Here is a 27887-nt window from a genome sequence, read left to right on the forward strand (position 1 = left end):
TTCGGGGAGGAATTTCAAAAGATTTATGTCCGACGAGATTGCCCCCCGGGCATCGTCATTTGGCCACACTTTTGTGGGTTTACTTGGAGAATTTTGGCGGACCTGCGGAATTTCCAGGCGCTCTCGGGGTTCGTACGCTACTGAACGCGCCGCGAGATGGGCACGGTCGGCGGATCGATATAAGTTTCGCGGCACAACGGCAAATTCCGCATCTCGTTTTTGTCCGTCCTACGAGGATCGTGCCTATGGACGGGTTCTAGCCAATTAAAATTGGCTCGTCGATAAATTCGCGTCCGAACGAACCCGCGAATCACGTGTAGCGGGACACCAGTAGCGATCACGGTTCTTTACAACGCTTCGGCATATACGTACGCGACGACGGTGCGCCCGTTTCAGCGGCCAGGTCCATTGGGATTCATGGAGAAAGTTATTCATCGGCGGCTAAGGAGAGACTTGTAAATTCTGCAATTTATGCGAGAACAATATTCGACGTGTTTTCGCCTTGAAAAATTGCTGGAATCTATTTCACTCTGAGAATATTGAGGCGGCTTGTACTGTATCTCCACTAGCTAGGTCGTCCCTAGTCTTCGTCCCATTGGATCGTTACAAAAAATAGGTGAAAATGTAGTTTCCGCGAGAAAAGTCGAGGCGAAAGTCGCGTTTCTTAATTCGAAACGACGCGTTAACCGATTCCAAGCGGATAAGCCGATATCCCTGGCACGAGAAGCGACGAGTCACAGTGAGTCGTGAATTCTTCCAGCCGATAGAACCGTAATGAAAGCTCGCTGGATGGTGGAGAAAGCCTTCTCATGGTCGAGGAACGACATAAATCACCATAAACATTAACACCCATGCTGGGGAAACATAGAATCCCTCTTAATGCCTTTAAAGGGCGCCTGGAAAGGCACGCGCTGGGCAGAGAAACTGTCTTTCGGTTTTCTTTACTGTAAACTAGATCAACGTCTGGCGATTGGAACACGTAAAGGCTTATCTCCTGGCGTGGAAGTAGGAATTACGGAAAATAATGAATTTATATAGTAGTAGGAGGGGAGAGGTGCTATAAAAGGGACAGGTTTTAGGTAAATGGGACAAATCGAATTGCCAAAATTCTAAACGCATTACACATGCAAGTTGCTTTTCTGTTTATGGCAACACTACTTACAAGGGAACATCCCGAACCCGAAAGTTTCAGAATTTTTTGAATTATCAAATATAAAAAAAATTATAAAAAATATTACTTTATAACTAAAAAAGCTGCTAAAGCATTAACGATAAGTCACACTCAACGGAGACAGTAAAAAATATTAACGATTTATAGTACGAAGGGTTAATTTTTTCATAGATTCAATTGTTTTGTATCATTAAGAGTAATACTGAATAAGTTTATTTTTATTAACGTGTTCCTTTCGTGACTTATAATGTCCCATTTAAAACCAGCTAGTCGTAAAAGCAACATTTCCCACTTATTTGAGAATTGAAAATTTTGTTATTTTCTATTACAATTCATGAGTTTGTAATATACTTTTATTGGAGAGAAATAAACACGCTTTCCATTGATGTACTTGTTTTTTAAATACCTATAATAACATTGTCAGAAATGGACGCTAATCAAAATTATCCCTTTTAGAGCACCTCTCTCCTACCTGCATCACGATCTACAAAAGTCGAAGAAAGATCCACCCTCTGATATTTCGCAATGGCTTAGTTTGCCTGAAAATATTTCTATAATCATAAGGAAGAGCTGTTCGTTGGCAATTTTTAAATATTCAATAGGGATCCCAGAAATTTCTATTCCGAGGAGTGGCCTCCTTTATGGAAATGCCTTCAATTCGCATAATTTCGTTCCTCGATCCACGGAATGCGGAATTGCAAAACGTGACACCGCGCACTTCGGCCATTCCCTGTCATCCCGTCTGCCCCTGGCGACTCGGCGCAACAGAAAAAAAAAAGGAACAATTACGCACGCTTTTTGTGTATTAATCGCGCGATTGCATTTCGCGAGATTTTTCCCCTCCGCTCGTTAGATCGCAGTTAATTTCGAGCGGATGGCATGATCGGGACTGGCTGCGGACGAGACACCTCGGATTTTAAGAATCGCCGCGGCCGTGTCGCGTATATTATCGTTCCATTGGAGACTCGGTATCGTTTCGTCGACGCGCAGAATGGCTGACTACACGGCGAACAGGGCCATTGAAACGGGGAATGCAGGGGCGAGCAGCTCGTCGGAACAAGACAAACGAGTCGGGTGAAAGCGATGGTCTCGCTGAGACTCGTTCACCGGCGAGCCGCGTGGAAAAAGATTATCGCGGATTTCGCGGGAGTGGTCAGCGATCTGTGACAACGCCGGTTTGTTTCCTCGCAGCCGCGAGTCTATTTCGTTCGCCAGCTCGCGAGCAAATATCCGCGCGACTGGGTGGCGAGAATTGCAGGATCAGAGGACAACGCGGATTCTTCCATCGGGGATTTAAACAGTTTCAAGTTTCCGGGGGGGGGGGGGAGAAGAGCTTCGCCAAGGGAATCCTATTTGTCTCAAAGATTACTTCGCCATTGGTATGATACACCGGACACTCTCAAAGTCTCCCACAGTAGCGCGGAGTTCTGCGGTGGTACCCACGAGGATGATTTGCGGAAGCCCCAACCTTTAAGATCCCACAGGCTTAGCGGAATCAACGCCCCGCGCCCCGTCCCTGCCGCGAGCCCTGTCACGAACAACTCGGAAACGAAGCCTCGCACAGTCGACAACGAGGCTCGGTACTTAGAAGCGAAAACACACCAATTAGCAATCAGCCTGTATCAGCTGGCATCCAATTTGCGTTGACGAGACGCGTGTGTTTATGCGGGAAAGCGTGCACCGGAGCGTTTACTCGGCATCAGGGGCGGTTTCCACGGAAGACGAGGTGGCTGGTAGCAGGCGGAAGCGGGGCTGCAAGGGTCGGATCAAACAGGGCCACATGTACTTGGCATATTTTAGGTCAACCGGCACCTAGGCCGTTATAATGCGCCTGGATGCTGTCGAGTACTCGGCTCGAATGAGGGGCGGGCGGGGTGGAGGGGGCGGAGGGTGATGAAGACAGGAACGAAGGAGTGCAGCCGACGATGCGCGCAACAACTGCGACAATAGTCGAGGCAGCGTGAGTTTTGACGCCTCGCGCCTGGGATTTAGCCGTTTCGGGGGAGGCGAGGCATGCGGCGTATCTTTCGAGGCTAGCTGTCTCCCTTATCGCGACATCTGCGCAATTTGGAGTCGTTTCGGGGGTCGCGTTCACCACACCGAGCGCCGATTAACCCGCTTAAAAGAATACGCCTCGCGGCTGCTACGTAACCTCGGAGTGATTAATTATCTTGAAATGGGAAACGGAGAGCTACCGGGATATTCCATTCGCGGGCGATCGAATTAAAGGGAAAGCATGGTTAATTCGCGCGGCAGAAGCGGAACGGAAGCCCCCGGCGCGTGACTTACGAGCATTAAGTCACGAATTTTGATGCCCCCGCGAACAGTTCAATTTCCTTTTAATTCACCGTGCCGTGCGGCAGCGGGGCCGCGCTCCGCTTACCCTTTCAGACGTTAAATGTATTACCGTGCACGATAAGCCGCTCGTATTCTAGGATCGTCGCGTGCCTCGACCCCGTTGGACGCCGCGATGAATCGTAAACCGAAGACCGGCCGCCATCGCGCGTTCCAAGGGAACCTGGCTCGCGCACGTTGGTGTAGCTCGGTAATCGCGCGATGTTTTTAAACGTTAAGCAATTCGATAGGGGCGCCGAGTTATCGCGCTGGCAGGTTCGCCGCGGTTACTTTGAGGCCTTGTTATTTCGTTAACGCGCGTCGCGTTGGCGCGCGCCACGGACCGGATTACCGCGACCGGAACGAGCTGCAGCCGCGGTAATCCGGCGATAATGGAGTAACGAGATTCCGGCACACGTACGTTCCCTGCATATTTTAACTTTGCATTTCGCCCAGCCAGCCGCACGTACGCGCGTGCTTGGGTCATTGTACCAAACCCTTTCGGCCCCTTTCCCGCCTGCCCCTCCCAGGACACCCCTTTTTACCCCCGTTGATTGCACTGAGACTGGAGACTCCGCCAGTGGTATCGGCTGCACGCCAGCTCCCTCTCTTCTCCCTTTGTGCCTGCACCTTTTTCCGCGGGGGAAACTTTCCGCGGCTCCGGATTACTTTGCGCGGGGGATGCTGGCAGCGGAAGTTGACGTATTCTGGAATTTTTCGTCGGACCGTGATTGCCGAGGGTCGAAGCAACGGGGATCTCTGCTTGCGCAGCCCCGAAGACGTTCAGACTGCAAATGGGAGGGGCTTGATGAGGGTTAAGTTGATTGCGCCGGGGGAATCGGAGTGCGAGATCGTTTTAATTCCGGTGATCGTTTTTCAGTGTCGAAAACTTCGAGACTCGAGAGTTACTTCGCGAGTAGCGGTCTTCTTCTCGGTGGCACAACAGGAGGAACGCAGACTCGTTTCGGATATCAAGTTTATCAGACTCAGATTCATTCCTATCACCCTTCCGTCGTGACCAGGGTCCTTTCTTAACGAGCAAATCCGGGACAATCAATTTATTCGAGGCGGAGGAGGGTTCTCGTCGCACGGTTGCCCTGTTCAAAAGAGACGCTCGCACCTTTCCACCAAAAGCTGGCCCCCTGACTAGCTGATTACACCCACGCCCGTCGCATTTCCATGCACGAGCCTCGATCCGGGAGTTGCCAGACGAGAAGTTCGGCAGGAACGTTCGACGACGATTAAAACCGAAAGGACGCGTACGAAAAACACTTTGCCCTCGTTTCGAGCGGCTTCCTTTACGCGGCTGAGCATTTGCATCGTTGATTGCGCCCGGACGCCTCGCCGAATTCATTGGGTCCTCGCTTTCCCTCTATCTGTTTCGAGCCAATATACGGGTCCGCGCTTTTCGCCCGCTATTGGATCACTTTCGACGAAAACCGTTTTGCCTGGATACACTAGGCCGAGGCGCAGCCCCCCGGGGAAATAGTTTCCATGTAATTTCAACTTTTCCGACTGCCGCCACCCCGCCCTTTCCTACCCCGCGTGAAACTGTTTCGACGATGTGTTCGATTTCGCAATGTATAATTAACCGGGGACTAGACGAACGTGCCAATAAAGGTTTACGTCTAATTACAATATGTCGGGGGCATCGCGTACGCATTTGCGACGCGGAGATTATAAATTGAGGACTTCGCGGCAAGAGAGGCGCGACTCTACTTTTGACAGTTTTTGAGTTATGACGCGTAATATACGTAAAGTAATTCTACGCTGCGTTCCACATTAGAGCGTACTCGTTTCGCGCAGGGATACACTGTTTATTGATAGTAAACCGGCAGGGAAAGTGCTACGACCAATCGCGAAAGTGCTACGACCAATCACGTGTGTCAGATCCGTCGGAGTTGCGCAGATCGATCGCAAACCGGTAGGGGCGTTGGTACGCTCTTATATGGAACGCGGTGTAGATCGTTTGGTGCACGTTTGATGCAAATCCGATAATAAATAAGCGACTTATTGCAAATTTTGAATCTGCACCCAATATTTTTTGCCAAAAATAGAAATAAAAATTTATCAACCGAGTAACTACTACTAATTGTGTGAAAATGTATATTTCTCAATTAGTGTTCTGTTTTTAATGTCAAGTCGACGCAATAATTTTATAAACAGTTTTTTCCAATTTACTCCAAGTTGCTGCAAGGTCCTCAATTACTGACGAGGGCTTTGTGGTGCAATTTAAACCTGGAATCGAGTGGAATAAACGATAGTCAAAGAAATATCGTACCTTAAGTTTCCTAGCGACAGCGGCGCAGCACGTTCCCCGCTTTGTTACGCGGACGCATTTGCAGAGTTCGATTAAATCCAGTGATTCCCGATTAACCGCCAATACTGTTACTGTTATTGCGCCGTTTCGGGGGAACAGAGGCTCCCTCCAATTCCCCGTCCATTGTCCTTATCTTTCTGTGCGATATCCTCTTCACTTTCAGCGCGAGATAATTGCATTTAACGGAACCGGCAAGTAAAATTCGATGAACGAAAGTGGATTCCTTGTTCCGAACCACCAGGATTTCAATTACCGCCGCGGATATTGCGTTCCCGGCGAAATATGCGTCTGCATGTTTACATCTGTAGCTTCCAACCAAGCTCGCGTTATTTTTCCCTTGTAATTCCATCGATACGGATCAGCGTATCGATTTTATAACCGAAATCCGCCGCCCAGCTGCCAGCAGCTCTTAAATAAATATCACTTAATGACGTACACGCGCTTCCCCTATTCTCTAACGAACCTCCAACTTCGCAACATTTATCGATTTCCTACGAAAACTTCGCAACCAGCCCCTCCAAACTTTCGGTCCCTTGGAAAAGCCTTTTTCGAGAAAACTTCTCACCGAACCAACTTTCTTCTTCGAGAGAACCCTTTACTCGGTAAATACTTTCAGCAAATGTTGGCTAATTTACATGTATACATACAAATTACTTTCGAGGAGGAAATGCGCACATGCCGGCGCTCTAATGAAGATTCTGGCGCGCTGATAACGAACGAATGCGTCTATCTGGTCAGGCAGAGATAAGAGAAACTGTGCCTCGTGGATGAACGGGGGATAAGTACTTTTTTTTGGAAGGTATACAGCTTGAAATAAGTATGAGGGCTCAAGAAGACACTGTATATTTAATAATCAAAGACTTTGTAGTACAATAAGGCTTTTATAGCTGAAGAGCCTGACACGGATTTATGCTCTAAACCTGCTTCTTTCAAAGCTGATCCCAGACTGTATGCTTATTATACTTCCATCGTCTCTTCTCTTCTATGCTACCAATATTTTGAAAGCTGCTTCGATTTGCACGCGACATACGGAGCTTAATCTCTATTTCTAATATGCTATCGTCGATTGCTCGAATTTATTTCAGGTATTTAACGACGGTTACTTCCCCCGCTGCCTGCGCTTTCCAGCTATAGAATCACACGATCCTTGCCCCCGATTCTCTCGAACGCCATTCGACTGCATACCACTTTCTTCGCGTGTTTCGATCCCTTGACAGCGAGGGCGAATTTGTTTCGCCTCCCACCGCCACTCTCGATCGTATCTGCGTTCAGCACTTCGCGGGACGGAGTGCACTTTGCCCTCTCGAAGGCGAATACAGAGGAATGGAGAACGAGAGGGCGCTGGTAGGCGACGTCTTGCCACGACGGACCGACTTTTACATAATGCATCGCGACATCGGACACGCGGCCGACGATTCGCGGGAAATGGAAGAATTTCAGTGATCAGAGATTACGGCAACTTGGTGGCCCTTTGAGATTCCTGTGCAAACGCGAGCGCGCTTAACGCTGCGGCGCGAAGTGTCACTTTATTGCAAAGCACGAAGGAAACGCGCAAGAAGGGCTGAAAAGGCGACGATCAAACGCCCCGCGACTAAGTCAAGTTTACTGGAGCAAGTTGATTTCGATTTAATTGACACACCACCCACACCTAAGGGAACCTCTCCGCCACATTCAGGAGGGTTGATGAAGAACCGTCGGAGGGTGGCTGGTGGTCTGAGCTAGTCGGGGGTGGGCGTTGACCTCAAAGTTGTACGCGAGAAGAGTTAATCAGGGAGAAGTTACGGGGAATCGGTACGCCATGGCCTCTCGGGAGCCCTCTCCGATAATTTCGTTGACATTGAGGTCGATTGTCACGAAGACGCCTATAGATTCCCGTAGGATAATAAATGCTCCGTTCTAATCGATTTCAATGGCGAATCTACTTGCTCGATTTGGCCGCTGATAATAAATCGATAACTTTTCTATCAAGGGCCAATATGTTTGTGGAGCAACGAGATGATGCATTCAATATACTGCTGGAAAGCGAACAGCATTAATTCTACAAGTTGCAAGAAATAGAATTCTCCGGCCAAGAGTTAATAATTCGATTCCTCGCGGTATCTGCCGGTTCAAAGCGCACAAAAGCAATCGAGGAACCTGCATCTCCTCGAGACAAGGCTGTGACCAAGTTATTAAACAGCGAATTGCCTCCGACAGAGGCTTAAAATTCGATAAAGCCAAAGGAACACCGGGTCACTGGGTTCTCGCGGACGTCAAACGGACGACCGCCATCAAAATTCACCCTAACGATGCCGCATTATACTCTCGATAGCTTGAAATCAGGCAAGAATCCTTTCTTGGCCCCTCTGAATCTCATATCGAGCAGGCACTTCCCTTTCACCGGGCACCACGCCCCCCAATGTTGGTGAATTATTAATCGAATTCGAATATTCCATACAAATTACTTCTCCCCAGGCCCGACCCACCCATCTCGAAGCGCGGGCGGGCGTCGGGGGTGGGCGCTATTTCCATGCTGTCGGGCTACAAAGCCTCGATACTTTGAGCCTTTCGAAGCGCCGCCAGGACAATCGATTCACCCGCCCCACCCCGATTAATTGAAACGACGTAATGTATGTCGAGAGTTTCGAGAGCGTTCTTTATGATTCCCCATTGAAAACGCGTGTTGCGTCGAAGCCACTTCGCCGCGTAATCAAAATAAACTCGTCGAGGCTGTGACACTCGCGACGCGTTCAATGAAAAAACTGTTGTGATACCGCGGCAGCAGAGTTTTCCTTTCGAAGCAGCGCGCTTATTCGCGACCGTAGAGCGCAGCCGACGCCGAGACCAAGTCCTCCAACGATTCGGATCGAGCGTAACAACTCCGATCGAAATGGAGTTAGTTTCTCCGCCGTTAAAATAACCAATCGGAGGAGTCGGAGGGTTAACGCTCGGTTCGCGGGTAGACCCGAGTGTCACGGTCGTAATTCGGATTGTCGCCCGTCAGCCGCAAAGAGGAACCTATAGAAGCGATAACAGGGAGCAAAGTCTACGAAGGGACGAATGGAGGGCGGTGGTTGCTGAACGAGCAAGGTTGTTCGGGGCTGCGACGTCGGTGGTGCGGCTCTACTTCCTCGTAAAAGTGTCGTCCTCGTCGGCCAAGTACATCCTATTTCTCAGCGTTAGCCCAGGCCAGGGATACGTGCAACGTATGCGGCCCGTACCTCCGTGGCCGTGGATTTTCAAAATGGCCCCGGAATGTCACGTACCTCCGCGGGAATATTTCGCGGGAGTTTACGAGATACCGTTCCCTGCACTTCTCCGCTAAAATCCTATGAGGTACAGCCGGGGCCCGGCTGACGGACGGCGGCCAGGCGCCCGATACAACATCCATCCCGGGAGAAGAATGAGAGGAGCGGGATCAACGTGGACCAGATTAAAGTAAAAGAATAGAAGGGATCGCGTGGGCGGTTGGATAAGGCTGACCGCCCTCGTAGGGCGATACGAAGCGGTTGCTTCGTTTTCGACGATGATTCACGACTTTCGTGGGATTAAGGCCACTCTTTCAACGGCTCTCTCTATTGACGTCTAGTTCAGAGATTAACGCTTTATCGGGGCACACACTTTTCCCTCTGAATCCTAGCTCCTCTACGACTATTCGATGTATTTAAGCGTTTAAGTACCGATGTTGCGGGTGCACAGCTGATCGAACGAGACAATAACGCTCCCCCCGCGCTCGGGCCCGCGAAATGACTCTCCCAACGTTCGCCCTGGTGTTTATTGCGCTGCTACGTATCGATATAAATTACAAACGACAATGCCGGCAGAAGGTTGAACGAGACCGAGCGCAGAGCTTTTGCAATATCCTCCGCGGGCGTATCGAACAGCTGTTTAAGGGTGGCCTTTCCACGGTTATAAAAATAAAATCGCTGCAACGGACAAATTGCTTCCGCAGCCGGGCTCGCAACACCCGTTCGCGCAAGGCGCCGCGCGCGGCAAATTGCTTCTCGGTCACGACAGTATATACCCTTCTTTTATCCTTTTTCTGTCAAGCGACCGACTACTGTGCCCGTCGCCCACCCACCCGGGCGTTTATGTTCTTAAATATATTTCTTAATTTTATCGGACAGCCCCGCTTGAGACCCTCCAATGTCCTTAGACACGGAGAGACACCGCAATTTCGTTTTGATAAGCTAGTTCGAGGTTAAAATTGCGAGGACGATGTACGATTTCAGTTGCAGTTCGCCCGAGGAGGTTCGGTAGCTTAAATGGTACTTACTTGTTGTAGAGAACAATGTCCGGCAACCATATATGCTCCGAGGGCACGTGGAGGGTGTAGACACCGCCGTAGTCTTCCGGGTTCCACTTCAACTTGTAATCGTTCCACTCCTGCAAGCACAGAGAGCACCAAAATTCATCATTTGTAAGGAAGAAGGATTGAATAGTTAGATACGGTGCACCACTGCATTTAGAGCAAAAGCAGAGTAAACCATATTGAAAAAAAAAAGAATTTCTATTTTATATAATTAGCACAGCCTATTGGAATACATTATTGCTATTAATTCAATTTCGCAGAAATGTGGGTTAGTCCGTTTTTGCCCTCAATGCCGCAATTAATGCCACTACCTCAATGAGAATGTTGCGATTTTCTAGCACAAGTGGAGACACCAGTGATGCTAGATGTTCACTATGCACTTTCTAATTTCGTGTATTAATCGTAATTTGCAGGGAAACCATCGACCGCCTTAATACTATCAAATTGTTAACGCTGGTAAATAGTTCTATATGGAAGGGGGACGGGAGCAGGGTGTCGATCGGTGTCTATGAAAATTCTAATTGCGGGAAAATCGACTTGTCAATTTTAATCTCCGATACGGTCAACCGTCCACCCCACTGTTCACTGATCTTGAAAATGGGATTACGACACGTCATTCGCTATCTCGCAGGAAGCGCTAAACTTCGGACAAATCCTGAGTAGGTTAGTTCCCCGGGTCAGAAACTAATAATTCCTTTGGAGAGGAGGTAACTTGCTACTCTGGAAAATGACGATACAATATCGTCCGGCCCTTAAACTCGCTTCGATTCCGTGCCCTTAGCGTCTGGAGTGGCGTTAAAGTTCATTATCGCTCGAACCACTAAGAACAATGCAGCACAGAGCCGTCGAGGGCAGAGTCTTGAAGCTCGAGGGCTAAGAGAGGGATTACACTCGTGGGTTCTTTGATTCCGATGCGCGGGTATTCCCCGACGGCCCGAAGAAAGACGGTCTAATGAGCTCCTGATCCATCAACCAGCCGTGAAATCCAATGCCAGATACCCGCGACAAACGCGCACTCTGCGAAGTGGTAGATTAAAAGGCACGACGCCGCGAGAGCTCGGTGCACCACGCGAAATCCTCGGGAGCTCGGTGTCTCCTCCCTCGGCAAGAATAACAACAACGATAAACCGATGCTCGGCGAAAGTTTCGCAAAGTTGCACGCGCTGTTAAACGAATCCAGCCGCGTCCCGTCCGTTTTCCAGCGCGCTCGCCATCGGTGTCACGGTTTCCACTTGCATGCATCGCCGAGCACGCAGCCTTCCCTCCCCCCTGGAAACTCGCTCGCCCCAGGAAATCAACGCAGGCCGAGTAATTGGCTGTTGGAAGTTCAGTAACCGACCGTAGCCGGCTAGAAAAAAGGCCCGCCCGCGAGAATACACTTTTCAGCGGGGCGACTCGGCGCGTTCGAACGAGCCGAAACGATTAAGTGGGAGGAAAAGTAATTACCAACCCTTCCACCTAGCCCCCGGCCTGTACACGCCGCATTCCGCGCTCTTTCTCCTTTTCTTTCGAGCTTTGTCGCGATTTGGGCAACGCGGTGGCATTCGAGGGAAACGAAGGCAAGGGGGTGTTTCCTCGAGTTCTTCTCGGCCACGCGTGGACGATTTCTAGGTGCACTTCAGGGTTGATTTTTATGATATCTCTTGGAAACGAAGGGAGCAATCAGCCGTGATGTTTCGAGGAACGGAAGCGATGTAATTTTTGGGGTGGTTGTAAATTGGAAAATGATTCTTGCTCGTCTGCCACCCCCTTGGAGCCAGCGAGACAGAAAATTAGGGAGCAAATGATTCTTGCGCTCTATTTACGCCTCGGGGTGGAAGAAAATCGATCGGACCGAAATATCTCGACGCACCGAATGCACCTGATGCTCGCGAATGAATTCGGTGATTTTATACAGAAACTTAACGTCCGAACGATTCGGCGAATGAAAATTCCATCGCGCGTTCCCACTTCGGGACCGTCGGGGCAATTCGCTCGATTTTTAATAACGCTCCAACGTTTCGAAGCCGTCCAATTAATATTCATTAAACGAGCCGACACATCGTAACCATTTATGTTAATTATTTACGGATCGGTGATTCGTGATACCCCGGCTTGAAAATTTAAAACACGATACGACTCCGTTTCGATTAAGGATTCATAAACGATTCAACGAAATATGGTCGACGGTGCATCCGAATTCCGTTTCGCGTTCAATTTTTACGCCAATCGCCATCTATTCGTGATTAATACTCGGACGCAATTAGGATGCTCGTGGAGACGCAGGGTATTCGCGGAGATTTGTCGATTTTCGAGGGCACGAGTTATTTCGTCGCGAATTAACGGGGTTCGCTAGCCGATCGAGCGTTCGATAAAAATTCCGAGCACGATCCTCCTCGCGAATCTAAATCAATTATTGCTGCGTGCACGTGAGGCGACTCCGTACCTCGCGTTTTAAGTAAATGAACTCGAGCCGCCAAGTAGTTTGAAAGACTTGTCTCGAAAAGGAGGAGCGATCGGCTCTCTGCCCCAATGAATTTCATTTGGAGACTTAATCGAACTGCAATTTTTTGCCTCGTCGACTCGTTGCCCCTCTCGTAGTGGAAATACCTAGCTCCGGAATTGAAAGCGACTAATTTCCAAGTGTGTGAAAGTTACTGTTCGATTAAGGGCACTATTTAAGCAGTCGTTCCTGTCTAAAATGAAACATTTCTGTTTCAATTAATTACAAAGAAACACATCGAAACTGAGACTTGTTCTTTGGCACGAAGTTTATTAACATCGTAAGCTTTAAAAATCATGTTTTTTTTGTAAAAAATATTTTTAAAAAAGCTTCTTTTGTTTTGCAGTGATAACTCAGAAACGGAGGTTCCAATCGATTCAAAACAAATTCGAGCATCTTCACAAAATGTGTAGTTTCGGACCACACCTAAATTAAAGTTAATGAAATCTCTTATTCTTTATGAAAAAAAAAACTAAAACCCCATTGAGACCCCACTGATGAGGTTTTACCATTCCGCAAGCCCCAAAAGATATCTTAGTTTCTTTTCATAACGAATAAGAGTTTTCATTAACTTTAATTTAGGTCTGGTCCGAAACTACACAATTTGTGAACATGCTCGAATTTGATTTGAATCGATTGGGACCTCCGTTTCTGAGTTATCATTGCAAAACAAAATAAACTATTTTAGACTAAACAAACAAGATTTTTAAAGCTTATGATGTTAATAAACTTCATGCCAAAGAACAAGTCTCAGTTTCAATTTGTTTCTTTGTAATTAATTGAAACAGAAATGCTTCATTTTAGACAGGAACGACTGCCTAGTGCCCTTAAAAGTAACGCAACTACTCACTCGGAGCTCTACAATGCCACAGGAGATTTCGAGACTCGAATAAAATGCAGCGAAATTCGAAAGAAGATCCGTCGTGTGATTTAGCGGAAAGCTACGGTTGTCCTGGCTGAAAGCAATTACAGGATCGACAACCCTTTCGTACTTAGTCAAGCAACGCGAGCCCTTTTTGGCGGGATACATTCGCTCGATTACACCGCGCACAGCCCCGAGTCGATTCAATTGCGCTGAAGCAATTAACGCTCCGCTCGCCACGCGGTGTACTCATTAAATTGAACGGCCGAAATTTCCTCAGGAAACTACCACACCACTTCCCTTTATCGCCGCTCGCAGAGTGCCGCGACAAAATTGCTAATTCTTCAATTACACCGTCACGAGCTGCCCCATATTTTACCGCCACTCCCTCGATTAGCAAGAACCCGATACGTCGATCGTTCGTTATCCAAGGCTCGTAGACGCGAGCGAGTCGCTTCCTGGCCCGTAAAAATTTACTGTACCTGGGAGGAGAGGGAACAATAAATTATGCCCAGTCGTCGTTCGCATTCGGGTTTCTCCGCTCTCGAAGGAAGGCTTCCCGTTGCTAGGAAAGCCGTACGACGTCGTAAAATCGCGAGGGGCTGTGGCGCCGCCGTTGCGGGAGGAGGAAAAAAAGCGTCGCCAATTTTCTCGGGACCGCTTTCCTCCTCGCGCGAGTTGAACCGTTTGGGATATCGGTTACGAAAGCGTCTGACAAATGTGCCTTGTTAGTCTTCCACCCGGAGGGGTGCTGCCCCTTGAATCTCATTCCATTCTTTCGTGATTCTTCACCCGAGATCGCTATCGAATCTTTCTCTTCGCCCGCAAACGTTGAGCAATGGAGTTCACGTTGAGAAGCATCTGTCAGGCGGAGGTAAAAAAAAGTGATTCTTACGGCCGTGGACGAAGTACCGAAACGGGCTCTAAACTCTCGCTGCAAGGGATGGAAATTAAAATTTCGACGCCATGAATTCCCGTAATGAAGCCCTGGGGGCGAGAGCGGATCGCGCCGCGGAGAAGCCGCGACGATGAAAGGTAGAGGGAGAAGGAGATTCGGATTTTTATGGCGATCGTTTGACGGCGACGCGTGAGATTAATTGCAGCGCGAAACGACACGCAGTTCCACGTGAAGATAGAGCGAGGAGTGGAAAACGAAAATCGATGGGGCGCAGAACCCTTGGCTGCACCAGATTGTCGAAAGCTGTCGCCTTATCGGAAAGCTATCGGCCCCGAAGACGCGGCTTTCTATCCGCGGAGGCCGAAATTGCGCACGATTTACGCTGGCAGAGGGAGGTGAGGTCTCCGAAGCTTCGATGTAACCCTTTAAACTCGCGGATATCTGGAAATTTGCGTGTTTCCCCCTCGACGTCTCGCAACCCAGCGAGGCCTGCTTCTGAGGATTTTCGATGGATCTCCTCGAAAGGAGACACGCTTGGAATTCCAGAGAGGAAATTCGCAGCCGCGAGAGTCGTACAGCTGGCATGCCGAAGATTGCCAGCTTATTTCGCTGGCTGAAGACGTCGGGGGCACAGAGGAGGCTTGGCTGTCAATTGTGGCCTGGAAAACCTACCGCCGAGTTCTTCCGTAGACGGTGGCCGATCGAGGGATGCAAATGACAGAGAAAGTTGGAAGTCGATGACGAGGCGATGAATGGAAGTGTAAAGGGACTTGGGGGAGTCGGTTCGGTTCGGTCGATTCGCCCCCGCTGGCAAAGCCGGGGATAGATCGTGAAAGCATTCGGAAGAGACGCGCCAGCTCCTGGCAACAATGGCCGGGACGCTAGAATAAATAGGAAAATTTGAATGCCGAGGGGACCATCGGTCGTTCGGGGTTAGTCAGCCGCCGAGGAGGGTGGCTCCGGGAAGATTCGAAAAGCGATTGCTAAACTAAGACCAGCTTGGTATCGATTCGAGGGGAGCAGCACGGTCCAAGTGTGAAAGTTAATAGAAATATCTTGCCCTCCCCTGCCCGCCGTATCCGTAGCAAACACACCGCCGCCCCTCGGAAGAGACAGCTAGCAACTACGTGACGGAAGCGAAGACGTCTTCGTCCGTCGTGTCAGACCGAGTCAACAAGGCTAAAATGATTCTCGGCGACGTTTCGAGATCGCTGTTTACACGACTGTTTACTCATCCCGCATCGCGGAACTTCCTGCGCCATCCGACAATGGCAAACAGTCCCTTGGACACGGCAAAGAACGGGCCACTTGGCAGGCCATCCCGGCTGACGGCGCGCTTTCCTCCGCTACTTTGTGCCCTATTCCAGGCGCTCGAAGCGTCTCCAGTCGATGCATGAAAAAGAGGCGCTAGGTCTATTGATGCGGACAAACGATCGCGACGAGCCAAAGGGGAGGAGAACAGCGGCGAAAAAAAAAAAACCCAGAGGGCTGGCTTGCCAATTGCCTGCCTGCTGATTCCAGCCGGCCCTGAGAAAAATTGCCCGGGCGGGGCGTTGCGGCTGATTTCTTGTACTCTGCCGCCTCCTCGAGCGTTACAAAGCGGAGGATTACTTCTGTCCCGCTCGCGCAAAAGGGAGCCGCGTTATTGGATAAAACCAGAGGCTGGCATCGAATGCAATTTCAATTACGACTCTTGGCCGGGATGAGCCTCGCGATCCGAACCGATCCTTTCGGTTTCTTGTTACGCGTGGAGATGAAATCGGAATTGGGTTACCGGGGACAAGATTCCGGGGCCGGAGATCCCGGGACGATAAACTACGTTCGATCTGGATCGATTAATTTTCAGAATACCGTGAAAAGCTTGGACGGAGCTCGGCGTTGTCAGGAAAATTCGTGGAACGTCGCGACCCGAGGATCGAGCTTGCAAGATTCACAGGGAGTGACGCGTCAATAAGGATCAGCTGGCATTCCGTGATTCGTATTTCGACAGGCAGCAGAGATGAAATTTGCCTGCTTTGAAATTCCAAGCTCCGCGGAAAGGGGAGATTCTGTCGGTCAAAGTGACGCCGCCAGGCTGGCCCCTCCCTACCACTTTCCCATTCCCCATTCCCTCATTTTCCTGTTTCGCCGAGATATCGTTACCCGAGGAAATCGTGTTTCGCTAGTCGAACAGACTCTTTCTCCCAATCGTTTTCGTCCGGCGGCGAATCGACCGTTCCGTTTCTTCGGAAGATAGAAGGCTCTGCCGACCCGTTTCAACTACTGAGGGATCGCTTTGCGAATCCAGTTGACCACGGTTCGTTAACTCCGGACACCGGGGCCGGCGCAATCGCGACCGAGCTCAGGAGGAAACGGGAACGGGGTGGTACACGCCGAAGAGTACAGTAGCCGTGTCTACTCAACGCGCTGAGAAGCAAAATCGCGGCACTTACTTGTTCCACCCAAACGTTCGTCGTCATGATCTGGTTCTTCAGGTTCTGAAACAGAAAGAAGAGAGAGCTGGATGAAGAGATCGGATTTCCCCGAAGGTATGTACTTCACTCTGTCTCGAGTGTTTCTAGTTACCGGAGGACGGATTTATTGGGTTTCCAAGATACTGCAACGGCGGTGGAGGAAGAACGGAAGGGAGGACGAGGGTCTCGATCATTGAGAAACCCAACAAATCATCTTACCAGCCAACGAAACCGCCTTCGATCCGTCAACATTAAATCGTAAACTTAGAAACGCTTCCCGAGAACCCCGCGCGCAGCTTTCGCACGAGAAATCTGTCGCTTGAGAATACGCGATTGAAAACCTCTCGGCAGAGATCTAGTTTCGATGGCTTCGAGCAGACATTCTATGATCCACCGGCGGTGGAATCGAGGTACAAAGTTTTTCCACAAAGGGAAGCCGCGCTTTGCTCCTCGGCCGGCCCATGTAATCAGATTTCAAAGCGCGGCGAGTAATCTTTGAGCGTCAATTACCACTATCTGCCAGTCCCCTTTCCAATTTCCTCGGCAGCTGTGGACCGCGATAGTCATTCGTTTGCAACGAGATCGGTTTAATAACGCACAAGGGGAATTAATATAACATGGGACACGGCCGCTCGCTGAACCCGTGGACAGATGATGGTAATGTCAGTGCTCGACATCCACGTGGTAGACCGAGTCGATTCAATGCCCGCGCCGATCGCACAATGGGAATCGTAATCGACAAATGTCAGGCTGCTTATGATTCCATCATGCGAGATATTTGTAATCAGGCCTGGCGCAGTTAGGCAGACGCGATCGTTATTGCTAATAATATCGTTGCCGAGCTCCAGTTCTTTCCGCGGGGGCTAATGCACGATTACTAATCACATGTCCCGCGAGACTAGCAGACAACGATAACCACGATAACAGAACTCGTTGAGTTTACGATTGTAGCATAGCAAAGCCTGCCCGTTTCAAATGATTCGGAGGCTCGTAATCTGGCAATCATCTCGTCCCCGCGACGCAAGAGTCTGCGCCGATCGCGCGATACTCGATCTCCCCTCCGCGCCAGGGGTGGGCGAGCGTCGTTAAGAATGCGCCGAACAAATCCCTTGATCCAGCAATTAGATTGCCGTTTTCGACAAAGGCAGCCATTCCTTGGCCAGCGAGGATTTAGCAAAGACGCTGGCTGCTCGGGATCCGCCGACGCGATCTAGATGCTTCCCGGCCCCGTTGTTTCCCAGGGAAAAGTGCAGTGTAAGAAAGGGAAATAACAGGGAGCTGGGTTAAGCTGTCGCGGGGGCGGAACGTACGACTGTTCTCGCGAAGAAGCGAGAATTATGGTTCCGCAAGTATACAGCTTCGCTGGGATTAGAAGGAGCAGCCAGCACCGCGCTTAGCTGCGAGAAATATATTCCAGGCTGTCGGGTTTGCGTTGGATCGTGCACCCGGTCCACCGAAGGCAGCCTCTCGACGCCCAGTTAGCACCAGTTGCGGAAAAAAAAACCCAAACCGCGTGGATTTTTCATCGAACGCTCGCGATGGCTTTGATGTGCCGCGGTAGCAAGTGTTCAATGGTAAAATTCGCTGGCAAATTTGCAAGGGAGTAACGAGGAGAATCGCCGGGCCCGTGATTATTAACATCGCGTAAATCGCGTTTTTACGCGCGCTGTTCTGCTTGAAATTACGCCAGGAATTGTTATTCCGAGCGGCCCGAGGTACGGCGACTGTCTGCGCGCCCGTAATTATACAATGAAAATAAATTCATCGCAGGAGCGCGGGCCAGTTTATCCCGTGTATACTGTTTTAAACGCGAGAGGAGACGTGTTGTTAACGCTGCCGCGCGTTTCAGAGCCGCGTACCTCCTATCCCGTTTGCGACGCGTGTCGTGGAAAAAATTTACCCGAGTGTTTTTGTTAGCGCACCCTTTGCCTTTCGTTACGAAGTTAAACACGAGCTGGGCGTGGAAAGGGGGAGGCTTCGCATGCTGCGAATAACCCTAAGAGGTGCATACGATTACGCACGAGACGATTACGCACTCAAGCGGGTATTATACCCAAATTTTTGATGACTAGATTCAGATTTTTCGTTTTCTTTTGGATCAGAGTTCGTTCTTCATGAGATACTTCGGTTTTCGTCTTTATTAGTAATTGAAGATTTTTTTCACTGATAACGTAGTTAGTAGATGTCGACGGAATTAATGAACGCATATTTGCGCTATATTGCTACACGTAATTTATCGAATTACGGGAAAAAATTTGACGAATTACCGATAAAAATTTTAGGGTATTTCTCGCGATTTACCGGTAAACCGGTTTACTATCCCTTGGTGTAATACCCCCTTAACGAGAGCTCAATTTGTTATTATTTAAAGGATTATTGTCCTTAACTGTGGAAGGAATTTTCAGATGGCCTAAGATCCTTTATCCTTTATACACAGTAACTCAACTTGTTTATGTGTATTATGTACACATATATGTGTATATGTACTTGTATATGTACTTTATACACAGTAACTCAACTATGTTTATGTCAACAGTGTACGTCGCGAGAGCAGCGGTGTCTGGCTACGGACGGTATGTACTACTGTCAGTGGTGCCGCCGCTCGAGTTGAAGCGCAGAAGGAGAAACAACAACACGAGGGTTATTCAACGGTAGCAATTTGCGCGATTCCAGGCCGGGAATGACAGGAGATTCCCCCGTGAAACGACGCGTATCGTCGCCCAAAGGGCAGCCGACTCGAAACGGCCAGATTATCTGAAAAAAGAGTCGGCCACGTGAACGCGTTCCCCAAGATCGTTCATTGGGTGACGATCCCAAAACGGAGTGCCCTGGAAAACACGTCTGCCCGTTTACGTGTAAGCATTCTAATGTTATGGAAATTGGATGTCGAAAGAAAACAGAGGGGTCTGCGTCGTAGCTGGATCCGTAGACGAACGAATGGGAGAATACGAGAGTAGCGTGTTTTCTCCCCCCTCCCATTTCAGCCCCATTCCACACTCGGCACGATCCACTTTCCGCCCGTTACACCATATCTTCTTTTCCCTCCCTACCCTTCTTTCTGTCGCACGTAATTTCAGTTTCACTTTCCCCGTCTCGGTCTGTCTTATTCGCCGTCGGCCCCTCTTAACCGCGTTTCCTTGGTCTCCAACCTCTATCTGCCGCTTTCAACCCCCCTTTCCCCCTACCCCGGGCTCCCCGGTCGATGTCGTTCCCCCAGTATCGCTTCTATCTATTTACCAGTTTACGCGGCACATTCGGATCGGTCACGAGCAGCCGCGTGCAGGGAATTCCATGGCCGCGCTGTTAACGACACCTCGGAGAAATTTTGAGGAAGAAGCGGCGAAAGAAGAAAATGAGGACGCGGGGAGGGGAATCGAGTGGGACTCTATTCCGGATCCATATCGCGTCCCCGCTACCCCCTGGAGACCGTTGGAAACGTTCAAGCAGAGGATGCTCGAATTCCTTCAACTCGGAGCATAGGAATTATGCACTGGGACGTGCATAATGCACTCCTTCGTTCGAGGAGACCCGAGGACGCTTGGTCACTGCGAGGAAATATTCAGAAGGGGCGTGGTGCCGATCCTGCACGTTGAAAGCTCGCTTCGCGCGGAGCTTCGAGCAGCGCTGCGGTACGTTTTCTAAACTGATCACGCGAAGTGTGCACTGGCACCGTTGCGGCGAGCTTCTCTTTCGGCCTCTTACGCGAAGAGATGTGGAATGGTCCAGAAGTCAATGTATCCGAGGATCGAAGGGAACTTTTATTTAAATGACAAATATTTTCACCGCTGTTCGAGCAGCACCTCTTGGATCAATGGAATCCGCAACACTCCGGTGGCTAAAGCGCTTTGAAACGGAGCTAAGCGAGAACAACGAGAGCGCGAGCACGAAATTGGACATAGATTTATTTACGTTCAAAGGGGATCCCGCTCCTTTGACGAATCGCGCCCGATCGTTTGGAACGCGGCACGTAAATCCGCCGCCTTCCGGGATCGTCGAAGAGAACGCTATGAGAATTCCTCGAGCGTCAGCAAGACACGTCGGTGTCTCGGGACGGAATCGTGATACGAATGGCGAGGACAAGGGGAAGGGAACGCTTCTGGATAAAGGTAGACCAGGCCATCCCTCGCGATGCTCAAGAAACGTGAAAACCGAGAACTCCTGTGGCAATTTGTTGCCTGGAATTTCATCGACACCACTTTCCGTTACCCCTTCTCCAGCCACGACAATTTCTCTCTTTGAAATGCAGTCTGAAAGCACGCTGCCTTCGTGGTAGATCTTCCAGCGGGGGAGCAGCTTGTCCTCTGCTCGAATAAACGTCGAACGCATCGCGTATGTCGCTCGGTTTCGGGGGAAAAGCCAGATCGCCCCGGGATCCTCAAAGTACCCGTGTAACGGGCGAAACATTCGGAACGTTAGAAGAAACACTCCGCGGATCAGACGCAAACAAGTTTGCTGTTATTACACGAGGATAGATACAGCATCTCGGGGGACGCGCCGCTAAGGGCGGTCCCCGGCTCCGTTGCCTGGAAATTAGGAGCAGCGACACGGGTTTCCACTCGCGTGACAGATGTTGGGAATCGAATTACAGCGGCGCCTTTTAGTCTCGTTAAAGCGCAAGAACCGTGAGCAGAAGGGACGCCGACAAAGGGAGGAAGAATGTGACCAACCAGGTGAAACAGGATGGGCGAGAACGGAAGTGACGTCGTATATCAGTCGGTGGTTTCCCTTATCGACCGCCCATTCGCCGGGGCTAAGCGATTTTTGAACATCTCGTCGACAAGAACGAGCACCAGACTGCTGATAAAAAGGGCCGGCCAGCTGGTGCGAAGGAGCTTTTTGTTAGGCTCTCCTTTCAGCCTTCTTCTACTCGCGGCGACGCCACGACGCCCGACCGTCTTCTTCGAATATTCAACATTCACCAGCTGGCGTCCACGAATTTATTGGAATGAAAAAAAATAACAGTTTACCGGCGCGAAGAAAATCGGAGGGAAGACCTTGAAATTTATCCTCGGACGAGTGACGAACTCTTCGGTTCGTCAGTATCGATTCACCTTTTGTGGAGGAAAGCAGTCTCTACTGGAAAGATGTGCGTGTCTCGCCACATACGGACTCGTACTACTGATTCCCTCGCGTAGAGCGTCTGCTCGTAAAAGATTGTTTACATACAAGCACTGTAATGCACCGAGAGGCTGTTAAAATAAATCTCCCGTCTCTTCGCACCCTCCACCCTCCTTGACAAAAGCATTTATCCAAGATCGCGCAGATAGCGTAGTAAAGTTTACGAATGAAACACACAGTTCGCACGTTTATACGGATCGTAACGCGCTCGAGGTATATTTTTACGATGATCGTAAATCGAATCGTCCATTGGACGCATCCCGCTCGCAATCTATATGCGCATACGCGTGATCAAGAGGGGGCGAAGTCGGGAACAGAAATTCTTAACGCAGTTGCAAGGGGCGTGGGTGGATCTGACGTGCTCGTTCTTGCCACTCGACGAGCGATAACGTGTCAGCGAACTTATCTCGCACGAGGCGACTTTTCTCGCTGAATCGCGATGACACTGAACAGCCAACGCGCTGAAGATTTCCTCCGCGAAAATATGTCATCCGCGAGGGACTCCAGTGATACTCAATTCCTCACCCGCAATTAACCTCTAATACGCAACTTGCCTGCGCAACCGTGTCCTTCCCCTGCCTTGCCCTACCTTCACCACTCTCTCTCTCTCTCTCTCTCTCATTTTTTCCCTTTTTTCTTTTATTATATTCACGGAAGCTGAATGCACACGCGTATTCCACGCTTTTCATTTCGCCGTAATTCACTTGCAACATATTTTGCAATTCATACCCCCTTTTTCTATTTACTTACCCCGACGCTCCAACCGTGGAGAGTGCTCCGCATTATGCCATTCAGAGCGGCTGACTATTGACGGTATATTCTACTGGTCCTACATATTTCAGTGCCACAATCTCCGCGGACATTTATCGCTCGTTGCTTATTTATCCATTGTCCGCGCTTGTTGATTCATATTTCACAACAAAGACAGATTATATTTGGTACGATTAACCGGCGCCAAGTGCGCAAGCCTCGCGCAAACAAACAGCTTAACGCGGAAGTGAAGCGATCGGCGCTTCAAAGCAGGCAACGCGCCGGGCCGTTCGCGGAAACTTAATTGTTACTGTTACGAAGTGGCCAATGTTAAAAGAATACCGATCCCATTTGTGGATCTGCTCTAAGGAGGGAAACAGCCCAATAATTACGGGGGAGCTTCCCAAAAAGACGTCGGGTGGCGCATTCGGGGGCTCCCGTCGGATCGAGGCAACAAAGACAAATTAACTGGTGCGAGTGGGAAAGTTTTAATTGCATTCGGCCACCGAATCATCGGGATCCTTTGACGCCCTCCTCCCAATTTCCCTCCTCCCAATTTCCCTCCTCTTTCGCTTTTTGTTCTCGGCCCCGCGGTCGCTTGTGCGCCCCACCGACTTCGATTCGCGCGCGATCGAACCGCGACGCTATCCCCACTGACGTCGAAAGATCGCGAAAAAAGAAAGAGGGTGGTTCGACTAGCTATGGCCAGCCGCCACGAAACTTTTAACCGAGGATCGACCACCCGCCGCCCGCTTGTCCCCCCTCCGCGATCCCATAATCGTGGAACGCGTTGAAAAAGGTAACGACGAATGGTAATGGTGGATTATTCTTATTCCTGGCCCCGTGAAATGTCGCCCCTGTTCCGCGGTAACGACTCTTCGAGAACCGAGCTCGTTAAATGGGTTTGCTTCGAGGAACATCGATCTCCCGATTGCTGCGACTCCAGCCTCTCCTTTCCGCTGTCTTTGTGGCCTTCGCGATCTTGCCCGTTGCCAACGATCGCTAGCGGAGGACGCTGTTCGTAGCTCTCGATGAAATAGATTAGGCAACCCCCTCGGTGCCAGGATTTTATGAAAATTACTGGCATCCGTAATTTCCTGCTCGACAATCGAGCAACCGGGTCTCGCTCGATTGACCTAAAGTGCAGGCCCTTTGTGGAAAAGTAAAATTTCATTCGCTGCACCTCGAGGCTCGCCCCCTGCAAGACGGTAAATTCAATTAAGCCTCAGTCGACAGACCTGAGAAGCGACTGCAGGGAGGGACAAGCGAAGCTTAATTACTTTCCAGATGCTGCTAAAGAAATCGCGATCGCGAAGGACTGTACTCGTATTCGATCAGGGCTAGATCAATGATTCACTGATATATATATATAACGGATATCGTGGAACTGGCACGCGTCTCCGATTCTTCTAGGTAGGTAATTCATTTCGATCCGTGAAAAGTTTTGATATTGCGACCAGTTCTTACAGTGGCTTTCACGACCTACGTTGAACAACCCCGGCGACGAGCTTCCTCGCAATCACTTCGTTCGATTCGTAACCGCTGTTTATTGCATCGACGAGGCAAAGGGACCCCGTAGCATTTTCTTTATTCGCCGAGATCGTCGCCAGTGACTAGCGGCAATATCGAGCAGACGAGCTCCATTTATGCCCTGCTCGGCTCGTAAGCCATTTAGGAGCGAGACGCGGTTCGCAAGTTGCTGCAACTCAAAGATGCAGGCGCGTGCAGTTTCCCGAGCGCAAACACGGAGCTCCGTGCGGGCCACTTCTAAGTAATTTTAACAACGCGTGTATAGAATAGCCTGTAACGAAGCCTGACATCAATACGCTTTGGTAATTAAGCCCGATCCTCTGGTAACCAAATCCACCCAACTTTTATACTCGCCGTCGATTAACCGATCGCCTGGATCCGCGCTGGCTATCAGTTGGAAGAACGAATAGGAGTAATGGCCTGCGGTAAACGGAAGGACACAGCCTCGGCTTTGCAGGAAAGTTTCAATCGAAGCCGGGACACGTTCACGGTTACGATTTCCATGAACAACGCGGGGGATTACCGCGAAATTTATGGGAGCAGACACAAATCCAATTAGTCCGGGAACACAGTCAGTCCTAAGAGGATATATTAGTTTGCTTCGGCACGGCCGCGCCTCCTCCGGGCCTTCTCCAGTTTCTCTTAAAGAGGCCTCTATAATCCATTTGGGGAGGCAAAGTTTCCTAAGCGCCCTCGAAACTCGCGAATCACTTGGTTGTTCGCCGTTTACGCCGCGGAGTTCGACTGCGTTCCGTCAAGCATCGCCAGCTTTGTTATCCGTTTTATCGAAACCTCCGAGAGCCCCGGTAACGAGCACTCGATCCTCGCTGACTCTGCTCCGCGATCGTTACACTGCTCGGAGAATCCTGCGCGTAACGCGCCCTCCGTAGGTATATTCGAATTTTATCCTAATTAGAAGGCGCGCAGGATCATTAGCGTGCTCCCGATTCACAATTATTCTTATCTACCATTCGGCTCTAAGTTTCGTGACCACATCACTCTCTACATAGGTACGAATATACATATATGCAGCTCCTAAACGCGCGATAAATAGTTATTATTCATAAAGCTGAATGGACTCGTGCCGCGCGGTTCGTGCTGCCGAAAGAAGCCGCTGCGAGGAAGGCAACGTGCCGGCGAGCGTAAATCCACCGTAAACGCAAACGAGCGCAATAAAAGACGACGAACGACGCGACGTCACCAGAGATCCAATAATCTCTGCTTGACTTCCGGCTGTTTATCGTCGCTGTCGCTGGTGAAATCGCTGGACGGGCGAAACGGCCATCCAGACACGTAACAAAACTCGCGCAATTAAAAAGGAACAATCGCCGCGTCCGGTGGCGACGTGGCGCGCGTTCGCGCACGGTATTTAAATATCGGAAAAGCACTTCCGTCGCTGAACGGTATTCAATCGAATACGAATCGAAGCCAACTTTCATTGTCGATTCCCGATATGTATATCGTTTCCATCTGTCAGCGACTACTTCAAATAAATCGGCGAATCGCTCCTCGATCCTCGCGGAACAGTAGTAGGGGACGACGATAGCTTCGCCGCGGTACGAGATGATCGATGAGTCGGTTAGATCGCGCCTGATACGTTCGGACACGGATTATTGGTTGGTTAGCGACGCCGTTTGTCACCGCGTCTTCGAATCCAGCCTCCCTCTTTCGCTCGTCGCGAACGGGCGAATGGAAAACGCCGAAACCGTTCCAGAAACGTGTATATTCTCACGAGCACGAGTATTAGGGTGAAGGCAGGTAATATGGATTAAATATGTGTGTTCTTGATTAGTCAACAATGGTTTACCGATAAGGGTACTTTCTTCTTACAAGGGACACCATGTGGTAGACACCGATTTTGATGAGCCTTGGCACGATGGATCTATGTCGAAAATAAGTAAATAGGTGTCCGAGCCTTTCAACCAATAGGCCTTAATAATAGAGATATTTACATGTAAATTATTACAAATTTCGCTGCTTTCAGTGGGCACACGAGGAATGTGGGGCTTCCGACGCATTATTCACGTGCCAACGTGTAGGAGACGGAGAAAGCAGGAATAAATTCCAAAAATGATGTATATTTATTTATTTGTATCTTCTACTTATAAATCTCCATTTTTATTAAAAAAAGTAAAGCTTTTTAATTTTCTCTACAAATTTCCTAGGTGTTCCATATTAGGATCCACTTTTTCGAACGGTCGATTTTCACCCTTTTCAGTTTTTTTACTATAATTGCAAAACAATGGAATTTTTTTACATTTGATTATGTAAATCTGATTGTGCATTAGTTCCTTCACCCCCTCATGTCAGTTTTATTAAAAAAAAAAACATATTCCCCTACTTTTGACACGCTTTTGAAACCAGATGTTCCATATTACCTGCCTTTACCCTACCTCTGTCCAGATTAATTATCCACAGCCGAATCGCTCGGAGATCGACGCGGCTCCACGAGGATCCCGTTCGATAAACGCCGCTGAAAGGCTAAAGCGACGGGTCGCGCCAGAGCTTTCCCGGCCAGCTTATGATCCTGTTACGCGCAGCGTCGAAATTTATCGAAAGCGTGAAACTTTTTAATTAATTCTGGCTACGCGGGAATCCATAGCTGGCGCGATCCCGCCGCGATACCCGCTGATACATATCAATTCCCTGCGACGTTTCCGCTCGCAGCTTTTGTTGAAATTATTGGGACCCGTTCGCGGCCCTACGCTCCGCTGCCGTAAAATTGAAATTACCGCGTTGCTATGGCTTGTCGCGGATCCGGGGCAACGCGCGGGTCCGGCCAGCCGGTGGAATCGTTACGAAAATACGAGAGGCAGCAAAGGTGCCGCGGTTAAAGCCACTATCAATTAACACTGCATCAACCGCAACGTAATTCGCGAGAGCAAACCGCTTCTACAAACATTATCGCATTTACGAGGACTTTACGTGTATTTCGCGCGGTTCACGTGCGCGCCTCTCAACCTCGTTGCTCTTCCCTGCGGTTAAAGACGCGTGAAACACTGCTGCACCCTCCTCCGAATATCGCGATATAGCGCCCCGCACAATTAGCGATCCTGTTTGCTGGGCGGATTCCTCTTATCGCGGGCAGACGAAGACGCATGAGGATACCCCGGTACCTGGGCTTGCCCCGTTGGAAACCTGAATGGTACGAGCCCCCAGCGTGTCTGTTTCACCAGACATTTTACCTTAAATTCAGAATTTCCAGTCACTCCGATGAGAGATCCAGGGTTCACGAAGGGACCGAATTAAAGCCGCGAGTAAAATCAGCCGCGAGGTGGAGGGAGGTTGGTTAAACGTGTACAACACTATAATCCATCATCGGGAAATTGCGGCGGGGCGGGTCGCGCTTTAAAACGCGGGGGATGAAACAAAAATATCCGAAGTGTCGGTAAAGTTTGACGGCGCGAGCGGGAGCGCGCGCGTTATATAGACTGCGATACGCTCCAACGAACGCTGCGGCCACTAATTAACCCGGTCTTTAATTACTGCCGGCGCTTAGCGTCTCGACCGCGGATGTTCGCCGCGTGAAATCGGCTGGAATGATGCCGGTCGCGGCATTAGCGTCTCCAGCGTCGCGACGCGACACAAAAGAACGCTCCGCCACTCTGAGGCAAAAACGAAGAAGAAGGATGCGCCGGAGGATGAGCTTTAAAGCGGTCGAAGAAAAGCGTTCGGTCG

At 49.8% G+C, this 27887-nt stretch overlaps 1 protein-coding gene across 1 annotated transcript in view; it reads right to left on the bottom strand.

Moving 5' to 3' along the window:
* The window catches only part of Nachralpha1 (nicotinic acetylcholine receptor alpha1), a 110328-nt gene that overhangs the window by 26146 nt on the left and 56295 nt on the right, over nucleotides 1-27887 (bottom strand). Inside the window, exons 3-4 of the mRNA XM_076826058.1 lie at nucleotides 16791-16835; nucleotides 10081-10190 (exon numbers count right to left, since the gene is read on the bottom strand). Of these exons, the coding sequence (XP_076682173.1) occupies nucleotides 10081-10190; nucleotides 16791-16835 (155 nt within the window). The remainder of the gene's footprint in view (nucleotides 1-10080; nucleotides 10191-16790; nucleotides 16836-27887) is intronic.

Source organism: Andrena cerasifolii, chromosome 14 (genome assembly GCF_050908995.1).
Source record: "Andrena cerasifolii isolate SP2316 chromosome 14, iyAndCera1_principal, whole genome shotgun sequence".
NCBI lineage: Eukaryota > Metazoa > Arthropoda > Insecta > Hymenoptera > Andrenidae > Andrena > Andrena cerasifolii.